This window comes from Copadichromis virginalis, linkage group LG18, assembly GCF_057382275.1.
Source record: "Copadichromis virginalis isolate Kocher_CV1m ecotype Utaka linkage group LG18, C_Virginalis_male_GT1.1, whole genome shotgun sequence".
Lineage (NCBI taxonomy): Eukaryota > Metazoa > Chordata > Actinopteri > Cichliformes > Cichlidae > Copadichromis > Copadichromis virginalis.
In genome coordinates, this window is record NC_140635.1 from 10,820,433 (window position 1) to 10,837,069 (window position 16,637).

Here is a 16,637-nt window from a genome sequence, read left to right on the forward strand (position 1 = left end):
GTAGTAGGAAGATTTAACGGCACAGATGCTCAGCAACTTTTATTTATATATCAATCAATCAATCCATTTATTTATAAGGTCATTTAAAAACAACACAGGTTGACCAAAGTGCTGTACATAGTAAAAAAGTAAAAAAGTAGAAGAAACCCACACAAAGAACAAAGTAAAACACAATTTTAACACAATTAAAAGGTAGAGAGTAAAAATGTGTTTTCAGATGGGTTTTAAAAATGTTGGAAAGATCCTAATTTCAAGAGGCAGACTGTTCCAAAGTTTGGGCGCAGCTATCGCAAAGGCCCAGTCTCCTCAGTTTTTCAGCCTGCTTCGCAGCTGACCTGAGAGTTCTATTTGGAGTATTTTTAGTTAACAAATCAGAGAGGTATGACAGAGCTAATCCATTTAGAGATTTAAAAACAAGCAATAAAATTTTAAAATCAATTCTACAACGTCCTGGAAGCCAGTGTAAACAAGCCAAGACTGGGGAAATATGGTCATGTTTACGAGTGCCTGTCAAGAGTATGAAAATATATGAAAATAACCAGAGTACAGCCAGTTAGCAACTAGTTGAGTTAAGCCTCGACTGACAGGAAAGGTGTTGCAGGCTGACACAGATTTATTGCAACACCCTGGTAATCTTTCTGCATTTCTAAATGCCAGTTATCTTAAAACATTCACCAGTCTGTCTAAAACTAATCAAAGTCGTTCTGTCTGACTGTGATTGTTTGTGCAATTGCTGTGCAATTGAAAGTATTTACCCAGTGTATGAGGAGATTGCACACTCAGCCTCCGGGCAACCAGTTAGTTGCCACAACTACTTGCGGTCGATCTCTGACAGCAAAAGATGTGAGAATGAAAAGCATTGCAACACTTCCTAAACTTTTGGTGTTTGGAAAACTTGGCTACATGTAATTTGGCGTTGAAGTGAAATACGTTGCAGTTGAAGTTTCTAATGATTCTAATGTTAACTCCTACTCTATTGTAACTGTTATATACATCATCCAACCTTTGCTGCAGAGACCTCAGACTAGATGTGGGACCAGATGTGGAGGTGGATGCTCAAAATGTTTGGTGGAGCAGATTTACTGAGGTTATCTGTGGCTCTCTTTCAGGTGTGTACTCAAACAGCAGCAGCACCGCCCACAGTCGGGGGAATTCAGAGTTTCTGCCCCCATCAGCAGACTCGAGGTATCCAGGCCTGGAGGGAAACTTTGATGCTAATAGCCCAATATCTTCATTAACAAGCCCGGGGAGCATGAGAGAGGGGTGAGTGTAAGATCAGAGCAAGTTCAAGTTAAATGCGGTGCATCCCCTGAGCATTTATTTATTTATTCATACAACGAAGCTGGACTGGAAACAGTCCACTTAGTTTTTATAGCAGAGTAATAGATGTTTAGTGACTTGCTTATGGGCAGCAGTGGCAGTAGTTAAATCTGATGGAAGTTTATCTTCCCCAAGGTTGCATCTTGTTGCACCATTGTGAATATTTTCTTTCATATAATAAAAAGCAAAGAAACATCTATCATTTTTAATTTCTACACTGTCAAGGTCAAGGTCAGATTTATTTATATAGCACATTTCCAACAGCCGATGCTGCACAAAGTGCTTAACAATAACAATAAAATTAAAAACTACAGTGTAATACAATAATAACAATAGAAACAATAGAATAGAAGAATTGAAACAATACTAACTAATTCAGATAAATCCAAAATGCTTGGGTCATAATGTGTTAAAAGCCAGAGCGTAAAAGTGTGTCTTTAGTAAAGATTTAAATTGCTCAAGAGTTTGAGCAGATCTAATATTAAAGGGGAGACTATTCCAAAGTCTGGGACCTGCCACAGAGAAGGATCTATCACCACGAGATTTGAGGTTAGTCCGTGGAATGGACAACAATAGTTTTGAACTAGATCTCGTGGGTTTTCCTGGAGCATAGGCAGAGAGGAGCTCTGACAAGTAGGGGGGGGCTCGGGCGTTGAGTGACTTAGTGTCATGTATTTCAACATTGGGCTGCTTTTATTTCTTGGGAAGGAGATTACTTTACTGACATTTAACAATAAAACAAGAGGCAAACGTAAAATAGTCAGTTCATCCAAATCACAAAAATAAAGAAAAGACATATTTTCCTACTTACCCCTCGTGGTGTCTGGCAAGGTTTTCAGTTATCTGCTGCTGGGATTTCTGCTGCCAACTCACCACAGTGGAGCTGAATAAGATCTCATGTGGCAGTTTTTATTCAGAGTTATTTTCTACTATAGATAAAAATAGTGAAAACTAACAGACCTCAATTTTATGCTCCTTTCTGTATCCTTTTCAAGGATTCGCCCCCAAAACCTCTGCTTTTATATGTCCTAAACGTATTGTTTAAACATATCTGGCATGTATTAAAGTGTTTCTAAGCTGCTTAACACTTCTGAGCAGTCCGGCTCTGTTCCATATCAAACACTGAAGCTTCAAAGTGATACTAAAGATTTCACAGTCATTTTGTTTTGCTTTCCCTCATCTCTGATTTCTAGAAAAAGCCAGAGAGATCCGAGCTTGTGCATTCTTGAATAAACCAGAGACATTATCACCAGAGATGGAGTTATGGCTTTGTGGTCGCACTGATTGGGTAGTTGGAGACCACAGAACTTATGTGCACTGTAAGCTGAGACAAATTTTCTCTAGGCAAGTATAAAAGTAGAAGTGAGACTAAAAAGATACAGCTGAAAGCCTCCAGGGCTGCAGTTTCTGGACAATAGGGCCTAAAATTATTGGTCATTGAAGGTTTGCCCATAAAGTAACTTTTATTGGCACTATAGTAAAAACAAAAACAGTCTGTCTAATAAAATAGCATCAATAAAGGCCAGAATAACATTTTTGTGGTTTAATAAATGATATAAAATATTACCATATAATGCACATTGTTTCATATGAAATTCTTCCAATATTTCCAAGGGTTGTTTTCAAGTGGCCTTTCGGTGTTTGGCTTAAATGTTAAGATTGGTTGTTTTCTCTGAGCACTGATTTCAACAGGTTTAAGCTTTAGGGTTCATCATTGACCCTTAGGGTTGAAATGAAAGTAGCAAAAGGTCTACTATGTATAGTTGTGACTTTTCCAGAAAGGCAGGCAGAGGAGATGCTGCCCAATTCATCAGCGAGAAAAGTGGACTAGACAAAAACATATCCTTCCATGATTTTGTGCCACTTGTCTTTTATTCTTTTATTTATGCCGACAGCCTCGTGTGTCTTACTTTACTTAGACCACTTAGAAGTGCAATTAACTAGAACTCCTTCACTGATAATACCTGAGTGTGATACAATACAGCTGATTTAAATAGCTAAATTACCTCCTTAGCGTGTCTTGAAGTTTTCCAGAGGCCTGGTAATGAACTAATCATTTGATTCAGGTTTGTTGACCCAGGGTAATATATCTAAAACCTGCAGGACACCGGCCCTTGAGGCCTGGAGTTCTCCACCCCTGGTTTATGGGATACATATTGACATTTAAGCCAACCTCACTTCTATCCCTTAGTGATATTGTGCAAACTGCAAAAGTAGTCTGCATGTTTAAGTGATGGCGAATCCACTGATTAGAATTGAAGCTGAAGAAGGTTTTTTATTTTTTTATTTTTTGGTCAATGTCATCTTTTTTGAAAGGATTCAGATTTGACCCTGACTGCTAAAGCAAAGTGCATTGTATTGATTAGACACATATCTGAGATTGTTTATGGAAATGCTTAATGATTTTTAAAATGTAAGAAATATGTATCAATGGAAATTTGTCTCAACGCAGAAGCTTTTTTTTATTGCAAGATCTTTATTTTTTTTTCTTATGATTACAAATGAAAAAAGTCCACTTCTGTTTTTCAGATATTCTTACACGTTACGGTTAGTTGTTCCTCTTTGAAAACTACTCAAGAAGTTATTGTATTTGTAGTGATAAAACTACATCATAAATGTATGTGTGCCAGCCACAGGCCTTGGGTTGAGGAGATTGTATTGTGTCGGTCAACCAATATATATACAAGAAAACACAGAATTTGTAAGTACTATTTGATCTGGATTTCATCACGTATTTCACTTCTAAAACCACTTTAAAGTTTACAAAACAAATACAGATTTTAATAAATCAAACATTTGGATGCTTTTGTGCATTTTTAGGAACTTTGCTCACCTCTCTCAGAATCTCTCCGCCTTCCTAAAATGTGCAGCTACAGTAGAGCTTCCATGAAGCTATGCACAATCCGTCCATTGACGTCTCTTTATAGCAGCGGAGGATGTCATTGAATCCCACTGGTGCCCACAGTATATGACAACCTGCCAAAGCTAATACCAGACAAGCACTTGATTTTCCACAAAATGACTTAGACGAGAGACGTTAAACACGTGAAAGTAAATTATCTTTTCTTCATGGTGCAGGCAGCATCATGCTCTGACCTCATAGGGAGGCCAATGTTTACTCTGGCTGTAATGAGCCATTTTGACGTCTTTTAATAATTTACAGAGGCCCGCAGTGAGGCTTGTCCATCAGTTTAGTATTTGTGATGCACAGTGTTTGTATATATTGTGCGGTTGGAAGAGAGAGGTAGCGTGGTGCTGGATTTGCATTTTTTTGCAGCAGCGTGTCCATCAGATACAGGCACACTAACCAGGATAGCGCTCACACAGAAACACTATTATACACGTTGAAGGAAGGCGATGTAATGAAGTTTATTTTGCAGAAACTCCAAGTGACATTGGACCTAAATAGCCGCTTTAAGTGAAATCCTTCACTTTTTTTTACTTGCTGTAGCTCTAAAATGAAATGCTTGTGCTGTAGTTTCCCTAAGCACTTAGTGGTAGCACTTAGATCCCATTAAATCTCCATCTGTATTGCACAGATTTAACGTAATCCCCTGTGATCCATTAAATCCATATCACCGAAATACTTTCAAAATTCAAATTCGAAACATCAGGTTTGTGATCATAAGCTGGCACCAATTAAATGCAGCACAATGCGCAGAAGATCTTAAATTCTGCAAGCTGGATTCCTTTCATTCTGCATAAGCAGTAAGGATGGCAGCTGTAGTTAGTAAGAAAAACGTGAGTCCTGCAGAGGGTCAGTTGGTAAAATATGATCAGACAAAAAGTTTCCTGAGGTTTACTGACAGCCGCGTCCTCAGCCCTGGGCCCTCGGTAAGCTCGTGCATGTGAGCAGTTGGGCACACCGGCCACAAAGTGACAGATCGACCCAGCACAGCTCAGACATCTCAACTATGTTGTTGCAACATTACAAGAATGTAAGCCGTGGCGCAGACGGCGTTGTTTATAGTTAAGGTCAGCGCTGATGGTTCAGGGGCCAGTGAGGGGAAATTCAAAGATGTGTTGAATTCTTTTGCCTTGCAGTCATTGCAGCACATTCATTTCAACAGCCACGCTATATCAAAGGCCACGTTGTTTACATAATACTATACAAAACCTGGATTTTATTACCTCGGGAAGCCACAGCCATCTGTAAGTTATATCAGTTTGGGTTTCAAAAAGTCCTTCTGATTAATTTTGGCTTTTATTGTATTTCTCCAATGAAAGCAGAGACTGTTAACTTAAATGTAATAGCATCTGACATGGGAAATGGGTAATAAAGAGACTTGGGGATGATAAATGAGAGATATGTAAAGAAATCTCCAAACATTTCCTGTTTTTATAGCTGATCAGATGCGAAAATATACGATGTTCAGACCAGCAGCCATCGGTATCTCTGACAAGGCCTGGCTTGTTTATGAAGCCCACTAAAAGTCTTCCAGCAGAAACCAGTGCTGTTTGGCTCTCTGGGGACCAATATGCTGCAGTACATCATCCAGGAAAGCCTTCAGGCCACATGAAATGCTGAGAGTGGGCTCTTTGAAGGTGGAAGGGGGGCACTTGAATACCGTACGGGGTTTTTTTGTTTTTTTTTTCAGCTGCGTATCTCCTTAGAGAGAAATTCAGCTGCCTTTCTTTCTTCTCGTCGACTTGGCTCCACTGACTCATTCGTTTCCATGTTGAGTCAGAGTGTTTGTGCACAGTCAGCACATTCTTGCAGCAAAGAGATGGATACAGCTCTCTGCAGCACATTACCCTCCTGAGGTGGAAACGCTTTCTTATACAAACTGCACTGTTTGCAGAAGAGAAGTGTTTACATGTTTCTGATGTATACAGCGGTCAGCTGATGTTTATCTGATTTAATTACCTGAAAACCTCGTGCCCTGGGTTCATTGTATCAGAGTCAGTGTTGTTGCTTACATTGATTGAAACCTTCCCTATGAAATAATTTTCACAATTTAGTTTAATACAACTAAGATTGAAGTTCCATCAATCAGAGAGTTACAACATCATTATCGTTTTACCATAATATTTATTGGCTTGGAAAACTTGTGTTGAATTTTATGGTGCTTAACAAACGCTGATATACATCTCAGTGTGACAGAAACTTTCAGCAGTTCAGCAGAAGTGAAGGTCAGGCCAAAAACAGCATTAGTGTAGAAACAGGCCGGGCTGAGTCAGTCACATACAGGATCAATTCTCTGGAAACTTCATTTCCACTTTAAAAAAAATAAATAATAATTTTTGAGTTAAACCATCAAACCTGTCACTTTCAACTTGTACTTAGATTTGGTCTTTAAATGGCTTCAGTAGGACCTGTTGACACGTAGCACTCCATCACTATGATGAATGTGGTCAGTGTTTATTCATTTTAACACTGAAACACACGCAGTAATCAGTACTGGAGTTTAAAGTTAACCGTGTTTGTGGAGAATAGTTTGATGTTACTAACTTTAGAAATCTTAAGTCATCTCTTATTTCTTTATGGTTTACTTCCAAGGAGCTGGACTTTCTTGTAATTATTTAAAGTGCTCTTGAGCAACAGTTCTGCAGTTTCTGGAGGTCTTTAAAAAATTTTTTCAAAGAACTATTAACTGAAAACTTATCTCAATGTGGTGTGGAGTGTGTCCTTAACCTCCTAAGACCCGAACTCTTTCATGGCATTTTTTTTTTAAATTTTCTTTGCTATTTGGGCTGATTGGAACCTGATGAATATAAAAACAAAGAATTACCAGATTTATTTATTTTTTTACCTGATTTTTGTTTCTTTGAAAAATTATATCCACTTATGAGGACATTCGTCTTAAATTTCAGTAGAACGGTGGCAGTATAATGTCCTCGTAAGTGGATATCAGGCCCTTGCAGAGTAAAATTTAGTATTGTGGTCTAGACAACCCATAATGTGATGTCCACATATGTGGACGCCAGGTCCTAGAAGGTTAAGCAAACTGGTCCAGTTTTGCCTAAAAAACAAAAGGAAAAGTGATGGGCCTAAAAATGATCTACGGCAGTTTCTGAAAGTCATGTCCTTAAGAAATATTTAAAAAATCTACCAAAGACCTGACGCACGACCTGAAAAAGGCATCTGGCCCATCAGTTGATCCATCTACTGTTATCTGTCTACTTGAGAATAATCAGGAATGATTTCACTGGTTGGATGTCTGTGAAGAAGCCATTTATAAGGAAGGTGAGCAAGCAGAAAAGGTGGTCATCTGTGGCAGCAGGGCTTAATCCAAAATTGGCCTGGTGGTTGGTTGTCTGGTTGTTGGGGTTTTCTCCACATTACTGTAGAGTTTTTACCTTACAGTATAAAGCGCTTTGAGGCAACTGTTTTTGTGATTTGATGCTAGATAAATGTTTATGTTGTGCGTTTCCAGGAACAGACCAGCTTCCTTGTTTGTGTCCGCTGACGTGATCCCAGCGAGTCCCTGCTCAGACAGAGTAGATGTCCGGCTGCAGGGCTTCCAGAAAACCTACAACCACCAACAGCAAGTGTTCTCGCAGCAACACGGTACAGACAACATCAAGTCAAGTAATGTGAGCGAGGCGTGTGTTCAATGCCATGCTTCATCTTCGTCTACTCTGTGATTCTCCTAGGCTGCCTGTATGGAGAGGGAAAGATGGCTCAGGCACCCAGCGATGGAGGTTTTGAGCCTGCAAGTTACTTCACCAACCAGCCCGCCTCCCACTCTACAGGTGAGACGTCAACTACACAAATGTAGCTTGTTGCTAACTATATCTGTGGTAACCTGTAGTTTTATTTCAGAGCTGAAATAAGCTTTCTAATGCAATTTTAAAAAGATCTATATAGCTGATAATTATCTGACTAAAGAGTAAAACTTTACTGAGGCTAATAGCTTTTTATCCGCTTGTTGTTAATTTGGTCAATTGAAGGTTTTTAGAGACTTTTTACTAAAAGCAGCTACTGAAAGTGACACTATAAGAACAGTGGGAGCAAACTGAGACTAAACATTTACTGAGCAGACAGATAAACAGTGAGCTGTAGTAGGTTTTAATATTGCCTCATGGTTTCCATGCTGTTATTTGATGCCATTTATTATAAAACATTGATTATAGTTGCTCAAACAATTATGAAGGCAACTATCTGTTTCCATTTTTTTTAAAACCTCCAACTAAACTCTTTCCCATATGTAATAATAAAACCTTTCACATTTAAATAACTCATTTGCTGTGTTGTTTTTTTTTTTTCCTTCTGTCAGGGTTTGACTTGCTGCAGGACCTGCAGGGTCAGGCGGGGGGCGGTTACTCCTTGCCTCCCTGCCCAGACGACAGCTTCCTCTTCCAGGCAGGTGGTGTCGACCGCTGCCTCAGTCAGATTTACTCCGTCTATCTGGACTCGTGATGGACACCCAGAAATATTCTATGCAGCATGAATGCGACAGCTGACAATCACTCACTTGTGTATATATATATCTAAGGAGCATTTTATCAGCATTGTTCCTTTTTTGGCAAGAGAAAAAAGCCAGTGGGAGTTTAAATGGTACAAAAATAACTAGAGGCTGAAAAACTCTTGTTAAGCTGTGGATCTGTGGACAAACAAACAAATGGCCAAAAGGGAAAATCACAGAGAGACAGTACTGTGCAAGAGTCTTGACCCACCCAACATTTCTTTATATTTCACTAGCAAAATGGGAAATAGGCAATGCCATTTGTTGAAATGTTCAAAGATATAAGGCAGAAACAGTGTTTGCAGATTTCTAAAAAGCTTGAAAGTCAATATCTGGTATGATGCTTTCATTTAATTTCTTTAAGTAGTCTTTAGGAAATGTCCTCCAGACTTCCTGAAGAACATTTAAAGCTTTTCTTTGGATGTTTGCTGCATTGAGCTCTGTGCTCTGTCTACATGATCCCATACTGTTTCAGTAATGTTGAAACAGGGAGCCCAGTTCATGACCGATACTGTTCCGTTGTGTGTTTTTCTATTCAGGTAAGCTTTTACTGCATCTTCAGTGTGTTTGGGAGCGTTGCCACTAAGATGATTATCAGACGGTACTGAATGGTGGACCGAAATCTGACAGTATCAGATCTGACAGGATCCCCAAGGGCATGTCTGTCAGATGATAATACTATTACTAGAATAGCGTTATAAGCCTGCCACTTCTTCGTTTGTCCCTTGCTTGTTCAGTTCCCTAAAATTCTTTAAAGATGCTGCTCAGAGGTCAGTGTAAAGTGGCTTAATAAACAAAAACATTCCTGTGAAAATGCTCAGGTACAAGCTCTAACCAGTGTCCAAAGAAAAATGTTGAAAGACTTTCAGAAAGCCTGGAGGGCTATTGCTCAAGAGCACTTTAAAGATTACAAGAGTGTTTGGCTGCTTGGAAGTAAAGTATAATGAAATTAGGAGTTGGTCAAGATTTCTGCACAGTATTCTCAGTAGCAAAGTAGCAATGACTTTTTTTTTTTCTAAATTCAAAAATGACCACAACATTTGTGTTTTCTGGATAGAAGGAGCTGCAGACTTCATTTTATTTGTCTTTGTCTCCAATGTTGATCTTAGCTAGTGAGGACACTTCTGCCTCTGCAGTGGCTTGGTTTGTAGGAGATAATCAAAGAAGTAATCCATAATGCAATGCTTCCCAACCTCGTGTGGGTACACAAAGTGGAATGTAGAAGATGATTACAAAGACATCAGTAAAACGAAACATCCACATTCACAAAATGTTCTAATTTCATATTTTCTTGTTGTTTGTGTGTAAATATGTTTTTTAAATGTTTGCAGTCCTCACAGTGATTTAGATAAAACAGTGGAGGTTCAAGAATAACTCAAAGACATAAAGTTGTAAATAAAACGCTCAGATTCAGCTTTTTAATTCAACACATTCAGCAGTTTAAACATTTCAAAGCTTAGTCCAGCGTTTGGGAGAGATTCTTGCTGTGTGTTTATCCGGGTTACATAAGAAGACCGATATCTCTTTCTTGTTGTTGTATTAACTATGAAGTTACAGCTACCAGCTGGTTAGCTGAGTGCGGGATAAAGACTGGAAACAGCTAGCATGGGTCTAACAAAAGCAATAAAATGTACCTAAAAAACATCCACAGAAGATGCTTTCAGCTGCTCCCTTCTTTCCAAGGGGAGGCGTAGCAAATGGTTCCAACCATTTCCTCCTGATAATCAGTCTATTCATTTATGTTTCCAATGATATCTCATGTGTTTGTGTGGCCTCTGATCCAAAGAGACAGGAAATCACAATAAAGTTAAACTGAAAGATACTTTTTTCCTGTAGTTCTCAGGAGGATATACACTCGGCTTTGCTGATGCAGTGTCCCTCCCACATTCATCCAGGCTTGGTTCTGGCACTGAGGAAGTACACTGGCTTGAGTCACTAGAGGCTGGGTTTGTGTCTCCTCCCAGTCTTAATTTTTTTTTTTTTTTTTGTATGTATGTAAAACAAATGAGTCGACCACAAAAATGCTCAGTTGAATGTCTGAATAGAAATCTATAAACTGGAGTCTTAACATTTAGATGTGCTGTGAAGGGTTTTCACTTATTCAAAGCAAATTCATGTATGGAACCTCTGACATTTATAGTTTTATAAACATAGCCCACATCCTGTACAGCTGCAGTTTATGATGTCCTTGCCTGTAGCTACAGGTAGCACCTCAGTCAGTTACACAGAGGCCTATCAACAAATGTTGGTATTAAAGATATCTCAGACAATCAAACTACCTGCTGTGGTGACTCCTTATGAATAAAAGAGCAGCTGAAAGTAGCTTTTTAATAGAGCAGTGGAAGTTGTTTCATTTTATCCCGTTCATATGTGTGTGAAGTCAAAAGGATGAATTTTAGCATGCTTTATGGTGTGCACAACAATATTCTGTCTCAAGTAGGAAGCTTGGAAAACATTTTAAAGCTGTATGAAGCTATTTCCAGTCCTCGTGTGAAGCTAACCTAACCCAGCTGCAGCCTTACACTAAACAGTCATCATATGTAGCTCGCAACAAGAAAGACATCATCTGAAGATAATAATTTACTCCTTTAAGGTCATAGTGTGTGTTTGTGAGTAACCAGATTATCTTGTATCTGCAGTGTCAATGAGCAAACTCACTCTGCTTGTGACTAGAGGGGAAACTGCAGCAGATACCCAAAAGAGGGCTGCTGTATAGAAATGTTCCAGAAATGTCACAAAGGGGAGTTGATGTTGATGAAACAAACAAAACTATGCAATAAACTGCACTAAAATAAAGTTATTCTCAAAAACAGGACAGCAGTATAATCGTGTGACTCGTTTCTTCAGCGCGCTGCCTTTTATGTGTTTATTGTACAGTTTCAATCAGTGTTATTTTCAGTGTTTACAGTATCTTCTCTGCACTCTTTTCTGTCTCGGCTTAGAGACTTTGAGAAAATGACCAACCAGAAAATGTTTACACTGATTTTGTAGTAATTTTGTAGTGTTTTCTTACTGAACTGTATAAAAATGCATCTGTCTTTTATACCAAAATAAAAAGAATGTTTGTATTTGCTTGTTTTTGTTTTGTTTTTAAGTACTGAATCAGTACTGCATTTTAGTGTGAAATGTGACAAACAATGATTATAATTCTTAATTTTGTTATTTTGGGTTTTCCATGTTTAGAAGTGGACGATCTTGGTTGGGTAATGCTGCCATCTACTGGACCAGCTGGATCAAGTTCATTCCCACTCTAAATTGTAAGACTTTTGAAAGGTTACTAGCTACATTTCCTAGAGCAATAGTTATAAGAAAATGGTTTTAGAACATGAAATGATTGGATTATGCTGCATTAGAAACAAAAAACACAAGTACACATACTTCAGATTATTTTCAATCAAATTATTTATTTCTACATCCCTCCAGTTCATCTCAGTCATCTCAAGGTGCTTAATATTGTATTAGCATTCCTGCATGACCAACTACTTGGTGATGGTGCATTGAAGAGAACTCCCTGAACCAGCTTAAAGAGGGGCAATCATGCCATGACCGAATGGAGGAGGATCAACAAATAAGACAAAACACAAAACTACAGGCAAGAGCAGAGAAAAGTTACAGTAGTGCCATATAAACGCACTAGGAGTGAAAAGAGGAGAATTGGTGCATCATGGGAAGTCGCCCAGCAGGTTGGGCCTACAGCAGCACAGCTAATGCCACAGTCACATTAGAACAAAGCAACCAATCGGTCTGAATTTATAAGTCAGACAGCAGTTATTTGCTAACCTTTGTCTGTCTCCCACCAGCTTACCTTTACAACTGGCCACCCAAAGGTTTAGGGTGGTTTAGCATGTGGCACATTCAATCTCTGGGCCACCAGCTGCAACTATTTGCAATCAGTTGCCAAATGCAACCACGAATTGTTCCTAGTTGCAATGAATTAGCCATTCATTTTTTACTCTAGTGTGATTGATTCATAAATGATCATCCAGAATCTTCATGAAAAATGAAAGCTTTGAGTCTAATCTTAAAAGTAGAGAGGGTGTATGTCTCTGAGCTGGTTGCATAGGACAGAGGCCTAACACCTGAATCCTTTCTCTAACATTGTACTTTTAGAAACTCTAGGAACCAACAACAAGCCTGCAGTCTGAGAGCAAAGTGCTCAGGTTAGCTAAAATGATATTGTGAGGCCTTTAAGGTATGACAGGGCCAGATTACTCAGCACTTCTCCCTTTGTAGTCCTCTGTTAATACACTTCCTGCAGGATTTAGCAGCACTAGCCATGTAATCAATTCAGCTGCTCTTCATCAGAGTTAAGACGATGTTACATAGAGGTCAGGAAGTCGAGAAGTTCATATTAAAAAGACAAATGCAGGGAAACAGAGTGAGGCAGGTCCGGGAAGAGAAGCTGATAGCTCAAAAGGCTTCAATTAAATATATAGAAACCAGGTCTAATATTCAAAATATACTGTAATGACGATGTTACCGTCTACTACAGTAGGGGGCGACTTGCACCTTTAGTCTAACCACAGTAAACCTAAAGACGAGGAAGTAAAGTTGCCCATGAGCAGTCTGTCACGTAATTTCCTGCAACCTGTGGAGGTAACTGTCGCGGAGGTCCGTCTGCATCTGTTTTTGTTTTCTCACAGCGGTAAGAATATTTTCTAAAGTTACGTTACATTAAACTTGAATATACCGAAGAATCTAGTGTGTGACAGTCTTAAAGTGTTAAACCTGTCAAAGCGAGTGTTTGTTTTTAGCTGTCAGCGCTTGAGATAATCACGCATGCGCAGACCAGAACGTCCTTTATTGGTCACAGCTGATTGGTGTAGAAAAAGGTTCTTCAATACTTTATCTGAATTGATAGACACTTTAAATATTTACTGGTTTGACGGGGTTTTGTTATATTAGTGTGAATTTGAAGGTTCTGTGTGTGTGTGTGTGTGTGTGTGTGTGTGTGTGTGTGTGTGTGTTATTGTTCATTGTTCAGTCTGTTGTGTGGCTGATGATGATTTTTATTTGTCAGAGAGGCAGAAAACATATTTTGGATAATAAACTGCATTTGGTAGCAAAATTGTTTCTTTTTGAATCAGCTTTAAAATAAATTCTTACATATAGCTCATTTTTAAGATTGTGACTCTTGGAGCTTACTGTGACTCTTGGAGCTTACTGTGACTCTTGGAGCTTACTGTGACCCTCGCAGTTGACAAGCCTAACAACGTGTAAGGAGACGGTTGGCATTTAACCTAGTCACTGTCCTGGAAACCGGCTCCTAATGTGGGCTGTGTAGTTTATTCTTTCATAATTTATAAAATAACCACATAGAACAAGTAATAATGATAATAAAAAAACTGTTTTCCAGATGCATCCATCCATCATCATCATATGTTTTATTTTTGTATAAAGGAAAAAGTAAATAAAAATATGATGAAGGATGCATCCATCCATAATTAAGACTGGATGCCAGTTAAAGAGTAAAACTGGGAATTGTTTACAGCTGGGCTGCCCTCTGTGTCCCAAATTCACCACCACACGTGCAAGGACCATGTGCAGACATCTGGAGTCCCACATCAAAAATGCAGTTTATTTCCAAGGTAAGCTGATGACAAGAGGAAATAAATGTGGGCTTCTTTTGATTAACAGCGTTGCATTTACCGTACATTTAAAGGTCAACAGTTTTACTTACTCTTACCAACTCTGATTTGGAGTCAGTAGATCAGCTTTAGAAGAAAGCTAGAGTTACTTTGAAAGAAACATGATTTTTAAATATTTATGCCATCGCATCACTGAGTAAAATCACAGCTGGACAGCTAAATTCCTAACTGTGATGTATGGCTGTCCCTTGCAGATACAAACATTTGCAGATGCAACCTGCCTTGCCGAGACACAGGTCATTACCACTGCCCGCACTGTGAGAAAACAATCATGCGCAAAGAGGATATGACATTACACGTAACTGGATGTCGAAACACATGTGATACAGTGCCACCTTCGGCAGAAATCAGGGCACCTGCATCATCGTCATCATCCTTTTTCACTCCCTGTGCTCCCCAGCAGAGGTCAGCGCAGCCTCCTTTGGAGCGTAACCTTCCCACATCAGCTGGAGAGGACTCTGTAATGTCAGACCATTGTTGCACACTTGTGTCACCTGTTGACACTCCGCCATCCTGTCAGCCAAACTCGGCTCCCCCTCCAGACGCCTGTAAACCACCTGCCGAGGCGGCACAGTCTGAAGCCACAGAGCTGCTCTCTTCACGTGTGATGTATTTAAAGTCAGTGAAGTGCCCTCACTGCGCCGTCGTTCTCTACAAAAAGAACTTATTGGTGCACATACAAAGAAAACATTAAAGCTGCATCTCATAGTAAAAGCAAAGGTGTTAGTAAAGCTTATGGCCTCTTTGACTTCCCAAAAGGCATTCATGTGAGACTTGGATGACTGAGCTGCCTCAGAACAACAGTGGGGGCTGTTCAGTGGATCATTGACAGTATGTGGAGAAAAACACAGTAGAAAATTTGCTGACACATATGTATTCCACACTGAATTGATTATATTTTGGTCTTTATATTATAATTTCTTGTTTAGAGGGAATTCAACATATTTTTTTGCACTTTATTAAAGGAGCTTTGTTTGGTTCACAGTTCCATATGAGTTTAGGTCTCCTCTGCCTCCATGTAACCTCTTCTGATTGGTTGCCTATCACAAGCATAAGGCTTGAACAGCAGATGGATGGAGCTTCTTTGTGGCTGAGATGATCATATTTGGGATATCCACTCTCACTGGCATCATACAGATCCAAAAGTATAGAAGATCGCCTGAAACTGAGTGTTCAAGTTAATTATTCGGTGGTCAAAGATCACAACATTTTGACAATACCTGAAATATTTATGTACCAAGTCTTATAAAATTTCACTTAAAAGGGAAACCAGGTTAAATGTGTCAATATTCAGAATAGAGAAAACAAAATCTGGAAAGTTTTCAACTTTACGTCTCAGGAACAGCTGGTCAAATTTTGAGAGTGTGTTGGTTTAGGCCGAGGCAGAAGTCCTAAAAAAACTAACTCTGTGGAGCAGAGCATCAGTGAAGCTGGCCCGTGCATATCTTTGTAGTTGCAATCATGTATTTGCAGTTTCCCTTTCAAAGCAGGAGAGCCACAATACAAGGGGCATCGAGATGATCAGTATTTTATTTATTTTAAAGTGAGTGAGGGAATGAATTTGCAGTGTGTAACGTTTCTGTCAGAAATCGGTCCATAATGAACACAAGTGCAGTAATTGCACTCTGCAGTAAGCCACTTTCATTTAGTTTTTTTCTTCTTCTCTCATCTGAAATTTGACTGTTATTTTATGAAACCTTTATTAAATCTTTTTCAAACTGCCACAATTACTGGGACTTGGAACAATCGGAAGTTTCTAAGATGAATTTTTGAATCTTCCAGTATATAAGTCTGACTTTAATAAATGCCTATATTTCAGAGGCTATACTCCTTCACTTTTACTTGAGTAATAAAGTTTAATCGTTGATTCAACTCTTGCCAAAGTATCTGTACCCCTGCTAAAGTGACAAGTGTGTTTACTTGTGCCATTAATTAATTTTTGATATTAATAGTTCTTTATGTAATTCCCTCTGGGATTAATAAAGTGTTCTGATTCTGATTATTTACTGTTGGAACAGCAGCATCCTGTGGGTTGTGGATTATACGAGTCAGACATTTTTCTCAGCCACTTTCAGCTGTTTTTAGTGCATGAAATAACCAATACAACATATGCACTCAATTTTTACAAAATTTTGCTAGAATTCAAGTTTATATTTATCTGCTTTTTATTATTTAAAATACGCCAACACTGGATTCATCCGATCCTGAGTCGGTGAAATGTTGAAAACGACTTCAACCAAGAGGTGGCGCCCTGCTACAT

General features: G+C 38.9%; 1 protein-coding gene and 1 pseudogene across 2 annotated transcripts in view; both read left to right on the plus strand.

The window, feature by feature from the left end:
• Nucleotides 1-10,723, plus strand: part of glis1a (GLIS family zinc finger 1a) — a 67,538-nt gene extending 56,815 nt beyond the window's left edge. Inside the window, exons 6-9 of the mRNA XM_085439390.1 lie at nucleotides 1,110-1,263; nucleotides 7,698-7,831; nucleotides 7,918-8,016; nucleotides 8,541-10,723. Of these exons, the coding sequence (XP_085295516.1) occupies nucleotides 1,110-1,263; nucleotides 7,698-7,831; nucleotides 7,918-8,016; nucleotides 8,541-8,683 (530 nt within the window). The 3' untranslated portion in view covers nucleotides 8,684-10,723. The remainder of the gene's footprint in view (nucleotides 1-1,109; nucleotides 1,264-7,697; nucleotides 7,832-7,917; nucleotides 8,017-8,540) is intronic.
• A 2,586-nt stretch (nucleotides 10,724-13,309) lies between these two features.
• On the plus strand, nucleotides 13,310-16,340 carry LOC146687333 (uncharacterized; annotated as a pseudogene). Its single transcript, XR_014916432.1, has 3 exons — nucleotides 13,310-13,374; nucleotides 14,221-14,317; nucleotides 14,572-16,340. The product of XR_014916432.1 is annotated as an uncharacterized LOC146687333 (transcript).
• Nucleotides 16,341-16,637: the final 297 nt, after the last annotated feature.